The sequence below is a fragment of the Salvelinus fontinalis genome, chromosome 13, assembly GCF_029448725.1.
Source record: "Salvelinus fontinalis isolate EN_2023a chromosome 13, ASM2944872v1, whole genome shotgun sequence".
Classification (NCBI taxonomy): Eukaryota; Metazoa; Chordata; class Actinopteri; order Salmoniformes; family Salmonidae; genus Salvelinus; species Salvelinus fontinalis.
Window position 1 is genome coordinate 33,410,997 of NC_074677.1, and position 17,095 is coordinate 33,428,091.

General features: G+C 42.1%; 1 protein-coding gene and 1 pseudogene across 1 annotated transcript; one reads left to right on the forward strand and one right to left on the reverse strand.

The window, feature by feature from the left end:
* Positions 1-5,062: 5,062 nt before the first annotated feature.
* Positions 5,063-7,615, forward strand: LOC129867829 (olfactory receptor 5AN1-like). The gene is made up of 3 exons (XM_055941319.1): positions 5,063-5,206; positions 5,520-6,182; positions 6,873-7,615. The coding sequence occupies exons 1-3, from the start codon at positions 5,063-5,065 to the stop codon at positions 7,035-7,037; spliced, it is 972 nt and encodes a 323-aa protein (XP_055797294.1). The 3' UTR covers positions 7,038-7,615.
* A 371-nt stretch (positions 7,616-7,986) lies between these two features.
* Positions 7,987-11,382, reverse strand: LOC129867831 (putative gustatory receptor clone PTE38; annotated as a pseudogene).
* Positions 11,383-17,095: the final 5,713 nt, after the last annotated feature.

Consider the following 17,095-nt stretch of genomic DNA (forward strand, 5'->3'; position numbering starts at 1 on the left):
CCCGCCATGTTGGAGTAAACAGAAATCAGAAATTACATTATAAATATTCCCTTACCTTTGATAATCTTCGTCAGAATGCACTCCCAGGAATTCTAGTTCCACAGTAAATTGTTGTTTTGTCCATTATTTATATCCATGTAGCTACTTTTGTTAGCACGTTTAGTACACATATCCAAATGCTCGTGCAGGTCCAGCCGAACGTCAGACGAAAACTTCAAAAAGTTATATTACAGGTCGAAGAAACTAAGTATAGAATCAATCTTTAGGATGTTGTTATCATAAATATTCAATAACGTTCCAACCGGAGATTTCCTTTGTCTGTAGAGAAGCAATGGAACGCAGGTCGCTATCATGTGAAATGCGCATGACCAGGACCTGGCTCTCTGCCAGACCACTGACTCAAACAGCTCCCACCCGGCTCCACATCACAATAGAAGCCTCATTGAAGGTTCTACAGACTGTTGACATCTAGTGGAAGCCGTAGGAAGTGCAAACAGATCCATATCCTACTGTGCATTCAATAGGGACTGAGTTGAATATCGACCAACCTCAGATATCCCACTTCCGGGTTGGATTTTTCTCAGGTTTTCGCCTGCCATATGAGTTTTGTTATGCTCACAGACATCATTCAAACAGTTTTAGAATCTTCAGAATGTTTTCTATCCAATAGCAATAATAATATGCATATATTTGCATCTGGGACAGAGTAGGAGGCAGTTCACTCTGGGCACGCTATTCATCCAAAAGTGAAAATGCTGCCCCCTATCCCAAAAAAAGATATATAAATACGGAAAAGTGGTGCGTGCATGTCTATTCACCCCCTTTGCTATGAAGACCCTAAATAAGATCTGGTGCAACCAATTACCTTCAGAAGTCACATAATTTGTTAAATAAAGTCCACCTGTGTGCAATCTAAGTGTCACGTGATCTGTCACATGATCTCAGTATATATACACACCTGTTCTGAAAGCCCCTAGAGTCTGCAACACCACTAAGCAAGGGGCACCACCAAGCAAGTGGCACCATGAAGACCAAGGAGCTCTCCGAACAGGTCAGGGACAATGTTGTGGAGAAGTACAGATCAGGGTTGGGTTATAAAAAAATATCTGAAACTTTGAACATCCCACGGAGCACCATTAAATCCATTATTAAAAATGGAAAGAATATGGCACCACAACAAACCTGCCAAGAGAGGTCCGCCCACCAAAACTCACGGACCAGGCAAGGAGGGCATTAATCAGAGAGGCAACAAAGAGACCAAAGATAACCATGAAGGACCTGCAAAGCTCCACAGCGGAGATTGGAGTATCTGTCCACAGGACCACTTTAAGCCGTACATTCCACAGAGCTGGGCTTTATGGAAGAGTGGCCAAAAAAAGCCATTGCCTAAATGAAGAAATAAGCTAACATGTTTGATGTTTGCCAAGAGGCATGTGGGAAACTCCCCAAACATATGGAAGGAGGTACTCTCGTCAGATGAGACTAAAATTTAGCTTTTTGTTCATCAAGGAAAACGTCTGGCACTAACCCAACACCTCTCATCACCCTGAGAACACCATCCCCACAGTGAAGCATGATGGTGGCAGCATCATGCTGTGAGGATATTTTTAATCGGCAGGGACTGGGAAAATAGTAAGAATCGAAGGAATGATGTATGGCACTAAATACAGGGAAATTCTTGAGGGAAACCTGTTTCAGTCTTCCAGACATTTGAGACTGGGACGGATGTTCACCTTCCAGCAGGACAATGACCCTAAGCATTTTGCTAAAGCAACACTCAAGTGGGGAAACATTTAAATGTATTGGAATGGCCTAGTCAAAGCCCAGACCTCAATCCAGTTGAGAATCTGTGGTATGACTTAAAGATTGCTGTACACCAGCAGGAACCCATCCAACTTGACGGAGCTGGAGCAGTTTTGGCAAAAATCCCAGTGGCTAGATGTGCCAAGCTTATAGAGGCATATCCCAAGAGACTTGCAGCTGTAATTGCTGCAAAAGGTGGCTCTACAAAGTATTGACTCTAGGGGGGGGTGAATAGTTATGCACGCTCAAATTTTACGTTTTTTTGTCTTATTTCTTGTTTGTTTTGCAAATATTTTGCATCTTCAAAGTGATAGACATGTTGTGTGAATCAAATGATACAAACCTCCCCAAAAAATCTGTTTTAATTCCAGGTTGTGTCGGGTTCACCTAGGGGTCATAAAAAGGGTTTTACCCAAATGTTTGATGTATTAGAAAAAATGTATTATGCTTATGTTTTATTAAAAGAAGGGCGGGGTTAAAAGACCCCTCCCTCCTTACATTCATAGGATTTTAGACTACTGATTAACAATAGATATATTCATTGTAGAAGTTTAGTATTGTTCTACAGTTGTATTTTAGTTTTCTCTATCTCTCTGCCTCATTATAAAGAGGCCCTTAGACAGAACTCTGCAGGGGAGTGAACGAGATAAGACTAGGTAAACATTCCACAATAGGTCAACTTTGGGGGAAGGGACATTTACTGCTAAATGTTTAGCTAACAATAAAGGCCCTGTTAATACAGCTTTGTAGGCAAGGTTTTAGTCCCAGGAGTAGAGGATGATGATATAGGCAGTGACATCACCAGGGCGCGACTTAGGGCAGTGACATCACCAGGGCGCGACTTAGGGTTTAATAAAACCACTGGAGACCTTTTGGTGGGGGCAGAACTTACTCAGAAACATGCATGCTATGTTGCTGTTTGCCAACTTCTGTCTGCAATTGCATTAATAAAGGTTTTTGAATGATTTAATTAAAGATATTGTCATAATGCTAATTTCACCAATGAACCAATGATTGACAAAGAAGGACATAAGGAACAAATCCTAACAGTTGTAAGGCAACAAAATAGGAAAAATGCCAAGGGGGTGAATACTTTCGAAAGGCACTGTAAATTTAAGAACTCTGATAAACCAGAGAACATAAAGGAAGAGGACGTTACAGCAGGGTATTCTAATGTTGATATTGTACAAGGCTGTGGGAGAGGTAAACCTGTTGTTTTATCTGAAGGTCTGTCTCAAATGAGCCCTTATTCCTAACTTTTGACAAGAGAACAAATGAGGCCCAAAACGTGTACACTGAATGTGGAGGACGTCATTTGAAATTTGCCTTGAGGCCTCTTTTTCTTCTGCTTATGTCCAGTTGTTAATTTATCTGTTTCTGTTCCATAAGTAAAACATGTATATTCTCAGAGTCACAAGTACAATGCCATGTGTTACAGTTCTGGCCTTTGTTCATCCACCGTAGGAATAGAAGACAGTGCACAGAAAGAGTTGTTAAACATGATTTTACGGACAGTTCTACCAGTAACAAAATCCAAATTTAACACCTGTTTGCAGCTAATGAGGCCATACATAATTACTCACAAGAGAAGTAAACACATACACACAAACACCACCAATTACAGTTAAATACAGTAGCTAAATTACTTTTTATGATTAATATTCTGTAATGATGCAATTTACCTGGAGTTTAATGTAAACATACGTTGCATTGGAGTTCTCTTGTTTAATTAATCCAGGGAAAGTTCTTAATGAATGTAGTGTAGACGTACAAACTAGATAAATAACAAGTCCCTTCGGCCTCTCACATCGTCCTGTGGAAAAACAGGGACTATGGGATACTGGTAAAATAATTGTATTTAAGAAGCTGCTCAGCTTCAAGATCACTGAGTGTGACCTGCACTCACTCAGGTAAGAGGTTAACCCTCCAATACTGCAAAATTACCATTTAGATTTTGTTTTTTAACAGTTGGATTTGTCTGAAAATATTTCCGTAGGAAACACTATGTGAATTTGTATAGATAACTCATAGAGATATTATTTATAAATGAGCGTTAAGTGTAAATGTGTGTTTTGTTTACAAACTTTTATGTTATAGTAATCAGATTTCAACAGATTAGTGTTCAATCTTTTGGCTGGAAGTGTTAAAGGCCGAATGCAGGCATTTTCATTTCAATATCAAATCATTTCTGGCTAACAAATAAGTACCTTACTGTAATATTTTTCCATAAAAATTGTCAAAAAGAAACAAAAATAGCTTTTCAGCAAAAAACTATTTCTCAAGCAATAATTTTTCTTGGACTGTCTGGTAGTGGTCTGAGTGGGGATAGGGATGAATATGTCATCTGAACGGTAATCTGTTATTGGCAAAAAGGTTTGGAACTGTTTGTTATTGGTCTATATTAACGAATGTTACTATATATATGTATATTTGTGCATATGTGGCTTTGTATGTATGTGTATATATATTTACAAAAAAATATATATGGGGGATTAGAAATTATGCAGACAATTACATTGATGGAAGTTACAATCTATCTGCAATATTAAAGCTGACCTTTAAAAATGTTACTTTCAGGACAACTGGGAACTCAAAAACAAGGTAAAATCATGATGTCAGTGATCTCCAGGTGGCAAAGTCAGAGGTCTAGAAAGATGTCGGTTTCCAACTTGAAGATGGAAGTTGGAGTTCCAAGTTCCCAGTTGTATAGATCGAGGCATTATACTGCCTCGATCCATACAAATCTCCACCCATACAAAACCTCCCGATTAGAAGGTCTTGTGTAGATTGTATTTTCAACTAGCAACTATCAGGAAATAACACTGATCGAATTTCTTCACACTTGTACAGTCTGCGTTTTATAAGCTGTTGTACAATATGATACAAAACACAGGAAACAGAATTTTGACTGCATTGGGCCTGTAACGAAACATAATTGAGAGCCACTTGCTGTGAATTATTATACATGTTTGCGTTATCTCATTGAATATATCACAGATTTCCCCACTCTGACACCACCCAGGTTGAGAATCTGAAATAATAAGAGTTATATTTTTTGCTTCTATAGACAACAACTTTTCATAGAAATTATAGTTACACCATGGATTTTTGTAGATACATTCGTACCAAGAATAGAACTGTAATAAGCCATGTTTGTTAAGAAAGAGCTTCTTCTATCTGTAGGCTACAAGGTATCAATGTATCTCTCTGTCTGCACCAGGTTTGTCTGAGGTCCTATCAGGCCCACTGGCCCAGAGGTATGAACAGCACCCAGTCCAGCCCTGTCGCCTTCTTCATCATCCAGGGCCTGGCCAGTATGGGGGAGAAGAAGATGGTCCTGTTTATCATCTTCCTGCTGGCCTACATCATCATCCTTGGTGGAAACATCATGATCATCTACCTGGTACTGTACATTGTACACGCACAGCCAGAACCAGATCACAATAACATTAAATAGAGATTATGTTATAAGAGAGACCATGAGGTGTAGTTAGTGTAAGTAATCAAAAGGTTTTGTTCAGGTCCTCTCACTTAGAATTTGCTCTAAGTGCCCGTAGACTACACTATACTCCTCAGGAGTCAGGAGTTTTGTACTCTTGAGATTTATGGCTTGGGCCCAGATTTTCCCCTGGTCAAGACATGTTGTCAGGAAAAACTCTCTGTTGGGCCTATCTATGACATCACTGTCTAACCACTTTCTTTATCTCGTCCTAAAGGTCCGGACCGACCTGAAGCTGGGCTCCCCCATGTACTTCTTCCTCCACAACCTGTCCATCGTGGACATGATTTACACAACGGTCACCATCCCCAACATGTTGTCAGGCTTCCTGACTGAGGTCAAGACTGTGTCCGTCCCCGGCTGCTTCCTCCAGATGTACTGTTTCATCCACATGTCTGTTACTGGCCGCGCCCTGCTGACCGTTATGGCCTATGACCGCTATGTGGCCATCTGTAATCCTCTCCGCTATGCCGCTGTGATGACCCGCCCCATCTGCCTGCTACTCATCATTGGGGCGTGGACCTTCGGCGCCATTTGCACCTTCCCAACCATTAGCATGGCATTGCAGCGTTCATACTGTGGACCCAACGTGGTGCGCCACTGCTGGTGCGACCCGTCCTCAGTGAGGCTGCTGGTGTGTGGGGACACTCAGGTGGACAGCATCGTGTCACTGTCTTCTGCCCTCATAGCGCTGCTCACCACGGGTGTGCTCATCCTCACTTCCTACATCCTCATCGGTGTGAAGATAGCTAAAATGGGCGCCGCAGAGCGACTGAAGGCATTTAGCACCTGTGCCGCCCACCTGACGGTTGTGTCCATTTCTTACAGCTCTGCCTCATTTGTCTACATCTCCTACCGTGTGGGAAACTTCTCTCCAGAGGTGACCCTCCTCTTCATCCTCCTTCTCCCCCTCCTCCTTTCTCTGTTCTATTGACTGTTTAACTCTACCATCAGTCACCTTCAGTCAACACTGTGAATCTTACATTCACCAGTTGAAGAGTTTGACTGATATTTGTGCCATTACTCTGGTTACCCATGTCCTCTCTGATTTGTCATTCACTGTTGATGTCTAATGGTACGCAAAAGGCATTCCCACCAAGAGATGGCACTGTTGTATTAATTGTATGTAACATACTGATGCTCTTCAGTCATTGTAGATTTGTGTCATGGTGGCAGTACTGTGAAAATCCTAATAACAAAGTTGGGGTCTAATTCCATTTCAATTTCAGTCAACTAAGAAAGTATACGAAATTCCAATTGTAATTCCATTTTCCTAATTGAAAAGCATTGAGGATAATTGGAATTTCAGAGTACTTCCTGAATTGATTGGAATTTAAATGGAATCCAACCATCCCTAATAATCTTATGTATATGTTTATGGTTGAATATGATCAAGGTCATACTGTTAATAACGTTGTGATAAGGTTAGATAACGTTGTGTTGATGTTGTTAGTGCGTATCGTTGTTGTATAATAATGTGTAACTTTTAGTTTATTATATTGTGGTTGTGGGTATCATTGTTGCATTGTGGTTGTCTTAATGTTGTATTCATGTTGTGTTATTGTTGTAGGTGCGTATCATCGTGTCGGTGCTGTACTCGGCTCTGACTCCTTTCCTGAACCCGATGATCTACAGCCTGAGGAACAAGGAGCTGAGAGCGGCCTTCAAGAGGGCCTTCTGCCGACACAGAGACGTCTCATCGCGGGACCGCAAAACACTCAGCACACTGTCCTGACAGCAAAACATTCAATACAATCTCCTTTAAAATAGATTAGTATGGGCTAAAAAGAGTGATAATTTTCAGAGATTCCAAAATAATTCCAATTATTGTTTGTTCTTTGGAAGGCAGAACAGCTAAATGTTTCATTATCATGCACTTATAAACGAAACCGAACAATATTCGTGTTAACCATTTGGTTCATGGTGTAGGTTACACAACTGTATACAACTGTTTAATAGTTTTAAGTTTATTGATAAGAACCACAAAAATGAAATAACAACTATACAGTCCTGTTCAATCGCATTGTACAACTACCAGATACAGTACTAAATGGTATGCGATTATACTTGTTTTTAATCAATACCAAAGAAACAACAGTAATTGTTAGGTGATTATTGTGTAATTACAATCTCGCAATATTATTTCTAAATATCAGGGAAATAGCACACTGTCAAATAAAGTGTACCAACAGATTTTGTTTTTTTGCCTCTGCCTTCTCTGTAAGCATCACAAATTAAAATAAAACTTTGCACAATAAAATATTCTATGATGGTTTGCACGTGGAAATTAAATCTATAAATGATTAATGGAACACCCCCCAAAATGTTGCACCACCTAAAATAAATGTCAGTTTGAAAACATACAGTAGTGTTCTTCCTAGTTATGTATTTTACAGTAGATTTGCATTATGCCAGGAATTAAGATTTTTTTCCATCAGTACTAACCCAAACCGGGGCAGCTGTATGTTTTAATTGTTACAACATGCTTTGAATCTGCATACCATCAATGAAATAATGGCTCTCAGCTAATGTTAGGGTCCAATTCAACAGAACCCTTACAGGTCCCTCAGGTGGTTGAGAAGAAACTCAACCCTTGTTTTATGAACGCCACACACATACACTGCAGTTCTCATTATATTATATATTATTTATTTTCCCATCAGATTTAACACAAAATCCTGCGTCTACCTTGGCTCTTTGAACACCCTAAATATCCTCTGTTTAATCTCTTTAGTCTGTAAACCATATATTACGTGGTTGACACAGGTAGGGACCACACTACCCAGCACACTATTCAGTTTGTGCAGGTCTGCATAGGCTAGGAAGCGATGGAGGATGATAATGGTAAACCCACATCCCAGCACAATATGGTAGACCAATAAGCGTGTGCTACAGGTTGTCAGGACCTTGCTGTTTAAAGAGCTGTTCTACTACTCAGACAAACAATGGCAATCTTCAGATAGTCGAGACTGATGCAGCCTATGGACGAGACAAACAGCATAACAGTAAATGTTAAGACATTTATGTTATTTACAAACCCGGTCTCGCAGGAGAGCTTGAAAAAGGAGGCGCTGTCGCAGTACGGGTTAAATATGTTAGACCTACCTACAGTGATAGGCGGATATGATGCCCAGCAGAATCCCCACTAAGACTATGGCCACCCACCAGGCAGACACTGACAACCTGATTACCATTTTGCTGTTCATGATGGTAGCGTACGGCAGTGGGTTGCAGATGGCCACATACCTGTCAAAGGCAATGATCATGAGAACGGTGTGTGATGTCGTAGCATAAACATGAGCACAGAAAGCCTGAATGACACACTCTATGTAGGTGATATATCGCTCAGGAGCTGCGGTCAAAATGTCCCCTAACAGACGAGGTATCATTGCTGTATCCCCGACTATGTTATTAAGAGACAAGTTTCAGAAAAGGATGTACATGAGATGATGCAGGCTCCTCTCCATGGAAATCAGTACTATGAGGCTGATGTTGGCCACGAGGTGAAGATGTAGATATTAAGGAAGAGGATTAGGTCAGGGTAGGAGGTCTGTTGAGTGACCTTTAAGTGATTGAAGGGAAGTTCAGGATTTTATAACTTGATAGAAGAACTGTAATCCATGATTTGTAATCCATAACCTTATCAGTCCCGAGACCCATCTGACTTTCATTTATCTGCATGTTTATATGTTTTTATTATTAAAAAACCTGATAAAAATGAATTTATATGAATGCTGTAAGTACAGAAATTGTTTGCTCAGTGGGAAATAAATATCCAACTAGTCAGTGACAACTGTGTGAAGTTTGTGACAGCAACTATGTGAGCTTATTACAGTATTATAGACACTACGTCCTGAGATTTCCTATGATCTTCTATGAAGAACCCCACCCTTACCTTCTAACGACTATTGTGTAGCTTGTGAACGTCATATAGAGCACAACATGTCACATGAGAGTCTTAGCTTTTCATAGATAGCTTTTGATTGTTTGCAGCTCAAACCATTCGGACTCTACAGACATTTTTGTTAAAAGACTTGGCCCCGGGTCCCTTCAGGATCCGCCCTTGTCTCACAAACACGTTTCTAGCTCAGCCCCATTAAACACACAGACTAATGGTACCAACGGATGCAGAAGAAATAGACAAAACCAATGGTACAAGCCAGAAATGTCATAGTTTCTGTGTTATTTGATTGTTGTTTCCTTAGGTTACTGCTAGAGGGCACCCTTACCCTGTTTTCTAGTTTTCAGGTTACCCTGATTATTACTTATTGGATTCTCCTGTGTTTAATTGCCTTCTCTGTTCACCTGGTTGCTTTTTTATTTAGGTTCCTCAGTTGGTCTGTATCTTTGCTTAGGTCTCATGTTTTATTAGTGTGCTCTTGTGCGGTTGCCTTGTTTCTGTTGACTAAGTAAAAGTTCTGGATTTATCCTTACCCCTGCTTGCTGTGTTTCTCTGTGTCTGGATTCGAGTTTGTACTAGCATTATTGGTACAGTAGTCCTAAGCCTACAATGGACCCAGCAGAGATTTTTCAGTCGTCCGAGGAACACTCTGAATTCCACCATTTATGGTCGGCTCACACCCACCATGGAACTGTGATTGGATGTGCATGTACATGCCTAGTTAAATAAAGGTTAAATAAAAAAATAAAAAACATTGGTCGCAATGAGGCGCGGCTGCAGACATTGTCGGATGATTTTAGAACTCTTGTGTCCGCTCTGCAGACAGGACAGTCGGTAGCAACGGCTGCTGCACCTGTGGCTGTTCCTAATCCTCCTCTCCCTACCAGCTCAGCGTCTTCCTCCCTTTGGGAGCCTCATCTCCGGGCACAGGAGCGCTATGAGGGGCATTCTGGGAGGTGTCGTGGGTTACTGCTCCAATGCTCACTGGCCTTCGAGCTGCTGACAACAACGTTTCCTACCGAGCGTTCCAGAGTGGCATACGTCATCTCTTTGCTCTCAGGACAGGCTCTGGCCTGGGGTACGGCCATAAGAGAGAAGCAATCAGACATTTGTTTTAATTGGCAAAGCTTCACCCAGGAGATTAAGAGGGTTTTTGATCACCCCATCAGTGGCAGGAACGCTGCTCAAAGACTCATTATGCTTCGACACGGCAGCCGGAGGGTAGCAGATTACACCATTGACTTTCGGACGCTTGCCGTTGAAAGCGGTTGGATACAGAGGCACTTCACTCAGCCTTTCTGAACGGACTTAGCGAGGTTCTCAAGGATGAACCGGCTTCCCGGGACAACCCTGACACTCTGGATGAGCTTATCATTCTGGCCATCCGGATTGACAACCGGCTTCGGGAACGTCGTCGTGAGAGGACGAAGGGGATCACAGTTGTTTTGGCTTCCGCTGAGGTAGTCGATTCTTTGTTTGTTCCACTGCCTTATGCTGCGTCTGCTTGTCCTGTACCCCGTCAGAGTCCTCAATTCGGCTCTGGTTCTCCTTCATATACTTCAGAAGAGCCAATGCAATTGGGACGCACCAGGTTTCCGCTCTGGAGAGATGGTGCAGGATTAACAAGCAACGTTGTCTTTACTGTGGTCAGTCTGGACATGTCCATGCCTCCTGTCCCGAGCTGACGGGAAACGGGATGACTCGTCAGTAGACGGGAGAATACTGGTGAGTCAAATACAGTCTTCAGCTGCATTTTATTCGGCTGTCCACTTCACCTGCAGGAGCGTTTTTTTTTTTTTGTTGTAAAGATGGATGTGGTATTCCGTCCCTGTATCAATTACCGGGGTTTAAATAACATTACCATCAAGAACCGTTACCTTCTTCCTCTTATGTCGTCAGCCTTTGAGAGACTCCAGGGAGCTACGTTTTCTTCAAAATTTGATTTACGGAACGCATACAATGTGGTGCGCATCAGACAGGGAGACGAGTGGAAGACAGCGTTCAACACTCCAAATGGACATTATGAGTACCGTGTCATGCCGTTTGGATTTACAAATGCTCCGGCCATTTTCCAGGCCCTGGTTAATGATGTGCTGCGCGACTTACTTCACCAGTTGTGATTGTGTACCTGGATGACATCCTCATCTTCTCCAGGTCCATGATTGAATACATCCAACATGTTCGCCAGGTTCTTCAAAGACTCCTCTCCTCTCGCTTTTTGCAAATGCATTCAAATGATCTAAAGTTGTGCTGTTGCAACTTCCTGTAAACACACCTTCCAATTCAAAGTGAATGGCAGGCCTGTGTGGCAAATTTATTGTTGTCATGAAGGCCTACTGTAGCTCTGATTGGCTATGGTGCACCGGTCTGCGTAGACTCCGTTCCTGGACAAGACAGGTTTTATTTACTGCAGTGTCTATTAATTGTCCAAACGCACGGCTGCTTTTAGGTCAAAATGTTGTGGGATCATACCAATAAAAACCTTTTAAAGTCAAATGGCAAGTCTATGCCACATCCTCAGATTATTCAAGAGGGGGAGGACGATATGAAAAAATGGCCCCATATCACCAACAAAGACATCTTTAATGATTTATTCTTGTCTCTCAGTGTGGATGGGACAGAGATGAGGAGCTACAAAAGCACAGAGAAATATTAATACCTCCACAGTGGCAAAGTTGGGTGCGGGCTTATTCACTGTCTTGAGGATGACAGACAATCTGGTATACCTCAAAGCAGATGTCCAGCCCAGTCTGAGCTAAACACACCATCATTCTGCCTGGATTCTTGTATCATCTGTCGGCATGGTGGAGACTGCAGGATGTTCTTCTGTTGCAGGGCAGGTCGAAGACTTGCAGTCATGCAGCTGCAATACTATGGAAGGTAGCTAGCTCACTGGCTTTTTATTTATCATAACTTGCCTTTCTATGACTGATACGTTACTTAGCTAGCTAGCTGATTGTGATGATACCATATCACTGACCAGAACTGACAACGTTAACTATTACAACATGCACACATGGTTCTTGGTTTCAATGGCTCATTGGTAAGTATATCAGTCTAATCTCGAATGGCAATGAGGTAGGTACAGAATCAAGGTGAGTTTTACAATTAAATGGGAAATTACCAACATAAAACCTAAACTTTTTACCCCCTATTTTGTGGTATCCAATTGGTAGTAATTACTATCTTGTCTCATCGCTGCAACTCCCATACGGACTCGAGAGAGACAAAGGTCGAGAGCCATGCGTCCTCCAAAACACAACCAGCACTGATTCCTGACACAATGCCCATCGAACCCAGAAGCACCAATGAAAACACCATACACCTGGTCAGCGTGCACCGCACCCAGCCCGCCACAGGAGTCACTAGTGCACGATGAGACAAGGATATCCCTGCCGGCCAAACCCTCCCTAACCCAGACAACGCTGGGCCAATTGTGCGCCACCCCATGTGCCTCCCGGTCACGGCCGGCTGCGACAGAGCCTGGAATCGAACCGAGAATCTCTGGTGGCACAGATAGCACTGCAATACAGTGCCTTAGACCATTGCGCCACCCAGGAGGCCAACATAACCTAAACTTACTAGTAAAAGGGAACTGTGTAAACTAGTCAACTGTGAACACCATGTTAACGAGTGTTCCATACTGTAATTGACTATTCTAACAATAGGTGCAATGCTGGGTATGGATGATTGACAGGGGTCTCCTGTACAGGTGAGCAATGCCAGTGGAACTCGGGGACGCAGCGGAATCTCACTCACAAAAGGTTGAGCGGGATCTGTTTTAAAGTTCACAAACCAAATGACGAGTTCTCTGACAGCACCCCAGCTGCTTCTCCATCTCTACCTCCAACTCCTGTGTACCACTCCCACAACGCACTTAAGAAGAGTTTGGAAGAGGCCAATGTTCTGCACGAGTGCATCAAAGCTAAACCCGTCATCAAGTTCCAGCAGCAGCCACATAGCTACAGCAGCCTAATGGTTTACATGGCATCAACATGCAGTGTCAGAAATGCTTGTCATTTTATTATGTTTTTGCTAAGCTGAAGGAGTGTAAACGTGCCAGCTTGGAGGAGGTCACTAAAGGACAGAGTTCCTCCCGTGAGTAGTATGATGCACGTAAACTTTGCATCACTGATAGCTCAGCAAAGAAAGTTCCTGTGCGCACCTCAACAAATCCTTGCAACTTTGTGCAGGAGCATCTCTTCCCCAGGTTCCATGGGAACTCAGCAACCACATATGGCAAAGAAAACGAGCAGGTGGCCTACACATGGATGGGAGAGCTGTGGGTTTAGTCTGGAGAGTAGAGGCACAGTAGTGTGTCAAGGAGCCATGGTTTCTGCAAGCCCAGATGGAGTGTTAAACTCTCAAGAACTTCTAGAAATCAAATGTCCTGTTCTGAGTAAGTCTCTGACTGAACTGTTTTCTGGCAAACTCACCGATGTGAAGTTGGTGGATGGGGTTCCTCAGCTGCAACCTAATGGAGCCTGTGGGTACTACATGCAGGGGCGAATGGGCATGTTCTACACAGGACTGGAGAGATGCAAACTGCTGTCTGGGCTCCATCCGGGCAGGTTGTTATTGTTGATGTGAATGTCAGTGCTGATGTTATCCCTGAACTGAAGACATTCTATTTCATACATATGCTGCCAAGGACAGTATATGAGTTCCAGTCAGGCAGACTAACTCTGTGCTCCAAATATGTTAAACTATGTGGTATTTAGGCTCAGGGTGTAACGCCGCGAGAGTGATGGGTGTGGAGTCAGACGCAGAGAGCGGAAGGTAGACGGGAAAAAACACTTTAATGTCCTCAAGCACAGTAACAGGTACAAACATGGGTGAAGCACAAAACACAGGCGCAACAAACCCAAAACAACTGATTCCAAAATACCGGACAGCGAAAACCCAAAAGTCAGTAAACACCACAAATGTAAAAAATAACCACAAGCCCGCACAAACACCAGCGGGCTAAATGAACTTAAATAACACCCATCCCAAAACCCCAACAAGGAACAGGTGAAAACAATTAGACAAAAACAAACGAAAAGGAAAAAGGGATCAGTGGCAGCTAGTAGACCGGTGACGACGACCGCCGAGCGCCACTCGAACAGGAAGGGGAGCCACCTTCAGTGGTATTCGTGACACAGGGCCTAATACTTTGTGTTTTTAAATAGTTCTCATATTTTGTGCCTTCTACAGCTCTCTCTGTCAGCTCTACCTTATTATCTAAGCTTAACACTTGATTTTTCTGTCTTGCACAGTTCTCTTCATATGCATATACATGATTATATTTGCATAATTGTTTTATGGCTTGCCTTGTACAGCTCTCTTCATACATGTTTATCTAATGCCTAAGGATAACTCCTTATGATTTATGAATATTTTTATTGTTTAGCTCTTTTCATATGGCACTTCATGAACTAAGCATACCGTAACTCATCTTGCACTTGGCAAATTATGGTGTTAATAAAAACACTATGAAATTCCACTTTGTTGACATTTTCTTTAATACTTAACATTTTGAAATGAAGGAATAGGAGAGTTTCAAATGTGTTTTCAGTTTGATTCTGGGTTTGGTTTTCAAGTGGCACAAATTATGAAAAACAATGTGGCACTTGATAAACAGTTGTCGTCCCTCTTGGTCTGTTAGAGACATTTTGGTATGATTGCAGCACCATGCAGGGGTGGGCAACCACTCCTCGAGGGCCTGATTGGTGTCACACTTTTTCTCCATCCCTAGCAAACACAGCTGATTAATCAAATTGCATTCTAAACTGAAGATCATAATTAGGTGATTATTGGAGTCAGAGTCAGGTGTGTTAGCTGGGGCTGGGGCAAAATTGTGACACCAATCAGGCCCTCGAGGACTGGAATTTGCCCACCCCTGATCCTAGTGGACCCCTGTAATGATCAGGAACAGGCAAAGGTACAGTACATGTAGGAGCATTAAAATGAATCAGATTAAACAGGAAACTATAATACAGTATATATTTAAGCAATAAGGCCCGTGGGGGTGTGGTATATGACCAACATAAATCAAATCAAATTTTATTTGTCACATGCGCTGAATACAACAGGTGTAAACCTTACAGTGAAATGCTTACTTGCAAGCCCTTAACCAACAATGCTTTAAGAAGTTAAGAAGCCTTTTGGACCTAGACTTGGCGCTCCGCTACCTCTTGCTTTACCGCAACAGCACTCCCTCCTCTAAAAGGTTTGGTGGTCAAAACACTCCTGCTCCATGAACAGCTTTCTTTTCTGTCAGTTATTGTGGCATCCCTTACTGAACATAAAAGACACATTTTGCGTGAATCCATGTTTGGGAAGTTGTGATAGCGATTGCGAGTTAGTTAGCTAAATGCAAACTATTGTCTGGAAGTGTTTTAACGGTAAGGCCCCCACAAAAAAACCCAGAGACCCTGCCCATATTTCCATTGAAAATGAGGCGAATAGAATTTTCACAACTGCTTTAGTATATGTAATTCCCAAACATTCTACGAATTTATGAAAACATGAAAATTACCATATCTAAGTGCTCGCTTGTCAGAGAAAAAAAATAAAAAGATTTCATGTTGATAAAATGCTGCCAGTTCCACTTTAACTAAACAATGGAAGTTGCACAATCCATGACTACTCTGTAAACTAGCTTGACGTGCTAAAAAATAATAGAAACAAGTTGAAAAAAAAAGTAACTAAAATAAATGTTTTATCTTCTGATCCAGATCATTATCTTCTGAATCAATTCTCCTGTCTTGAATGTAGAAGTTCTATTTTGCGATCTCCCAAAATAAATGTGATATCTTTGATGAGAAGTTCTGTCAGTGAAGGTCATCTCCATGGTAACCAGAAACTCATTCTTCTGTACATGCCTTCAAACTACCGTACAACCCCTTAAGTATGCCCTAACCTAAGAAAAACTTTGAGGGTATTGACCTTAATGTAATGACCTTAAATAATTCCCTCGGGTAAGGGAAATTCTTCCTTTCAGTAAAACTATTTTTGCATGCACCAAATTTCGCCCCCAGCTTTGGTTCCATTGAAAATGAGTGGGCCACCAACTTGCCGTTTTCTGTCTTAATTTTATTCAGACGGTTGATTAGAATCAAGCTTTCAGAACATTCCCATCTGGCATGTTGATCATTCAGCAGACAGCAGTGGTCTCCTTTTCATATCCGAAACAATGCAACTGGTAGCCTAGAGCAATGCCCCCCCCCATCCTGCAAAAAAAAGAGGAACTGAGTCCATCTTTAAACTTACTCTTGAATGTTGTAATACAATAGTCTAAACTGAAATTGGGTAGTGCATCATCAGATCCTCTATACATTGTAACATTGCAAAATTTACAGAATTGTATGAAAATTAGCTTAAAAACTGCAACAGTTTGTGTCATGAACAGAGCTTGTGCCCATAGAAATAGATGTTGCACAGGTGATGTTCCTCCGAGTGAAAATGTGAACCCCTGGCCTAGAGGGTACAACAATTCAACACCAATGTCAGTTGGCTTTTCATAACGAGAGAGAGAGAGAGAGAGAGAGAGAGAGAGAGAGAGAGAGAGAGAGAGAGAGAGAGAGAGGAGGAGAGAGAGAGAGAGAGAGAGAGAGAGAGAGAGAGAGAGAGAGAGAGAGAGAGAGAGAGAGAGAGAGAGAGAGAGATGAGAGAGAGAGAGAGAGAGAGAGAGAGAGAGAGAGAGAGAGAGAGAGACAGAGAGGAGAGAGAGAGAGAGAGAGAGAGAGAGAGAGAGAGAGAGAGAGAGAGAGGAGAGAGAGTGTGTGAGAGAGAGAGGAGAGAGAGAGAGAGAGAGAGAGAGAGAGAGAGAGAGAGAGAGAGAGAGAGAGAGAGAGAGAGAGAGAGAGAGAGAGAGAGAGAGAGAGATTAGAATAATTCATACACATTCA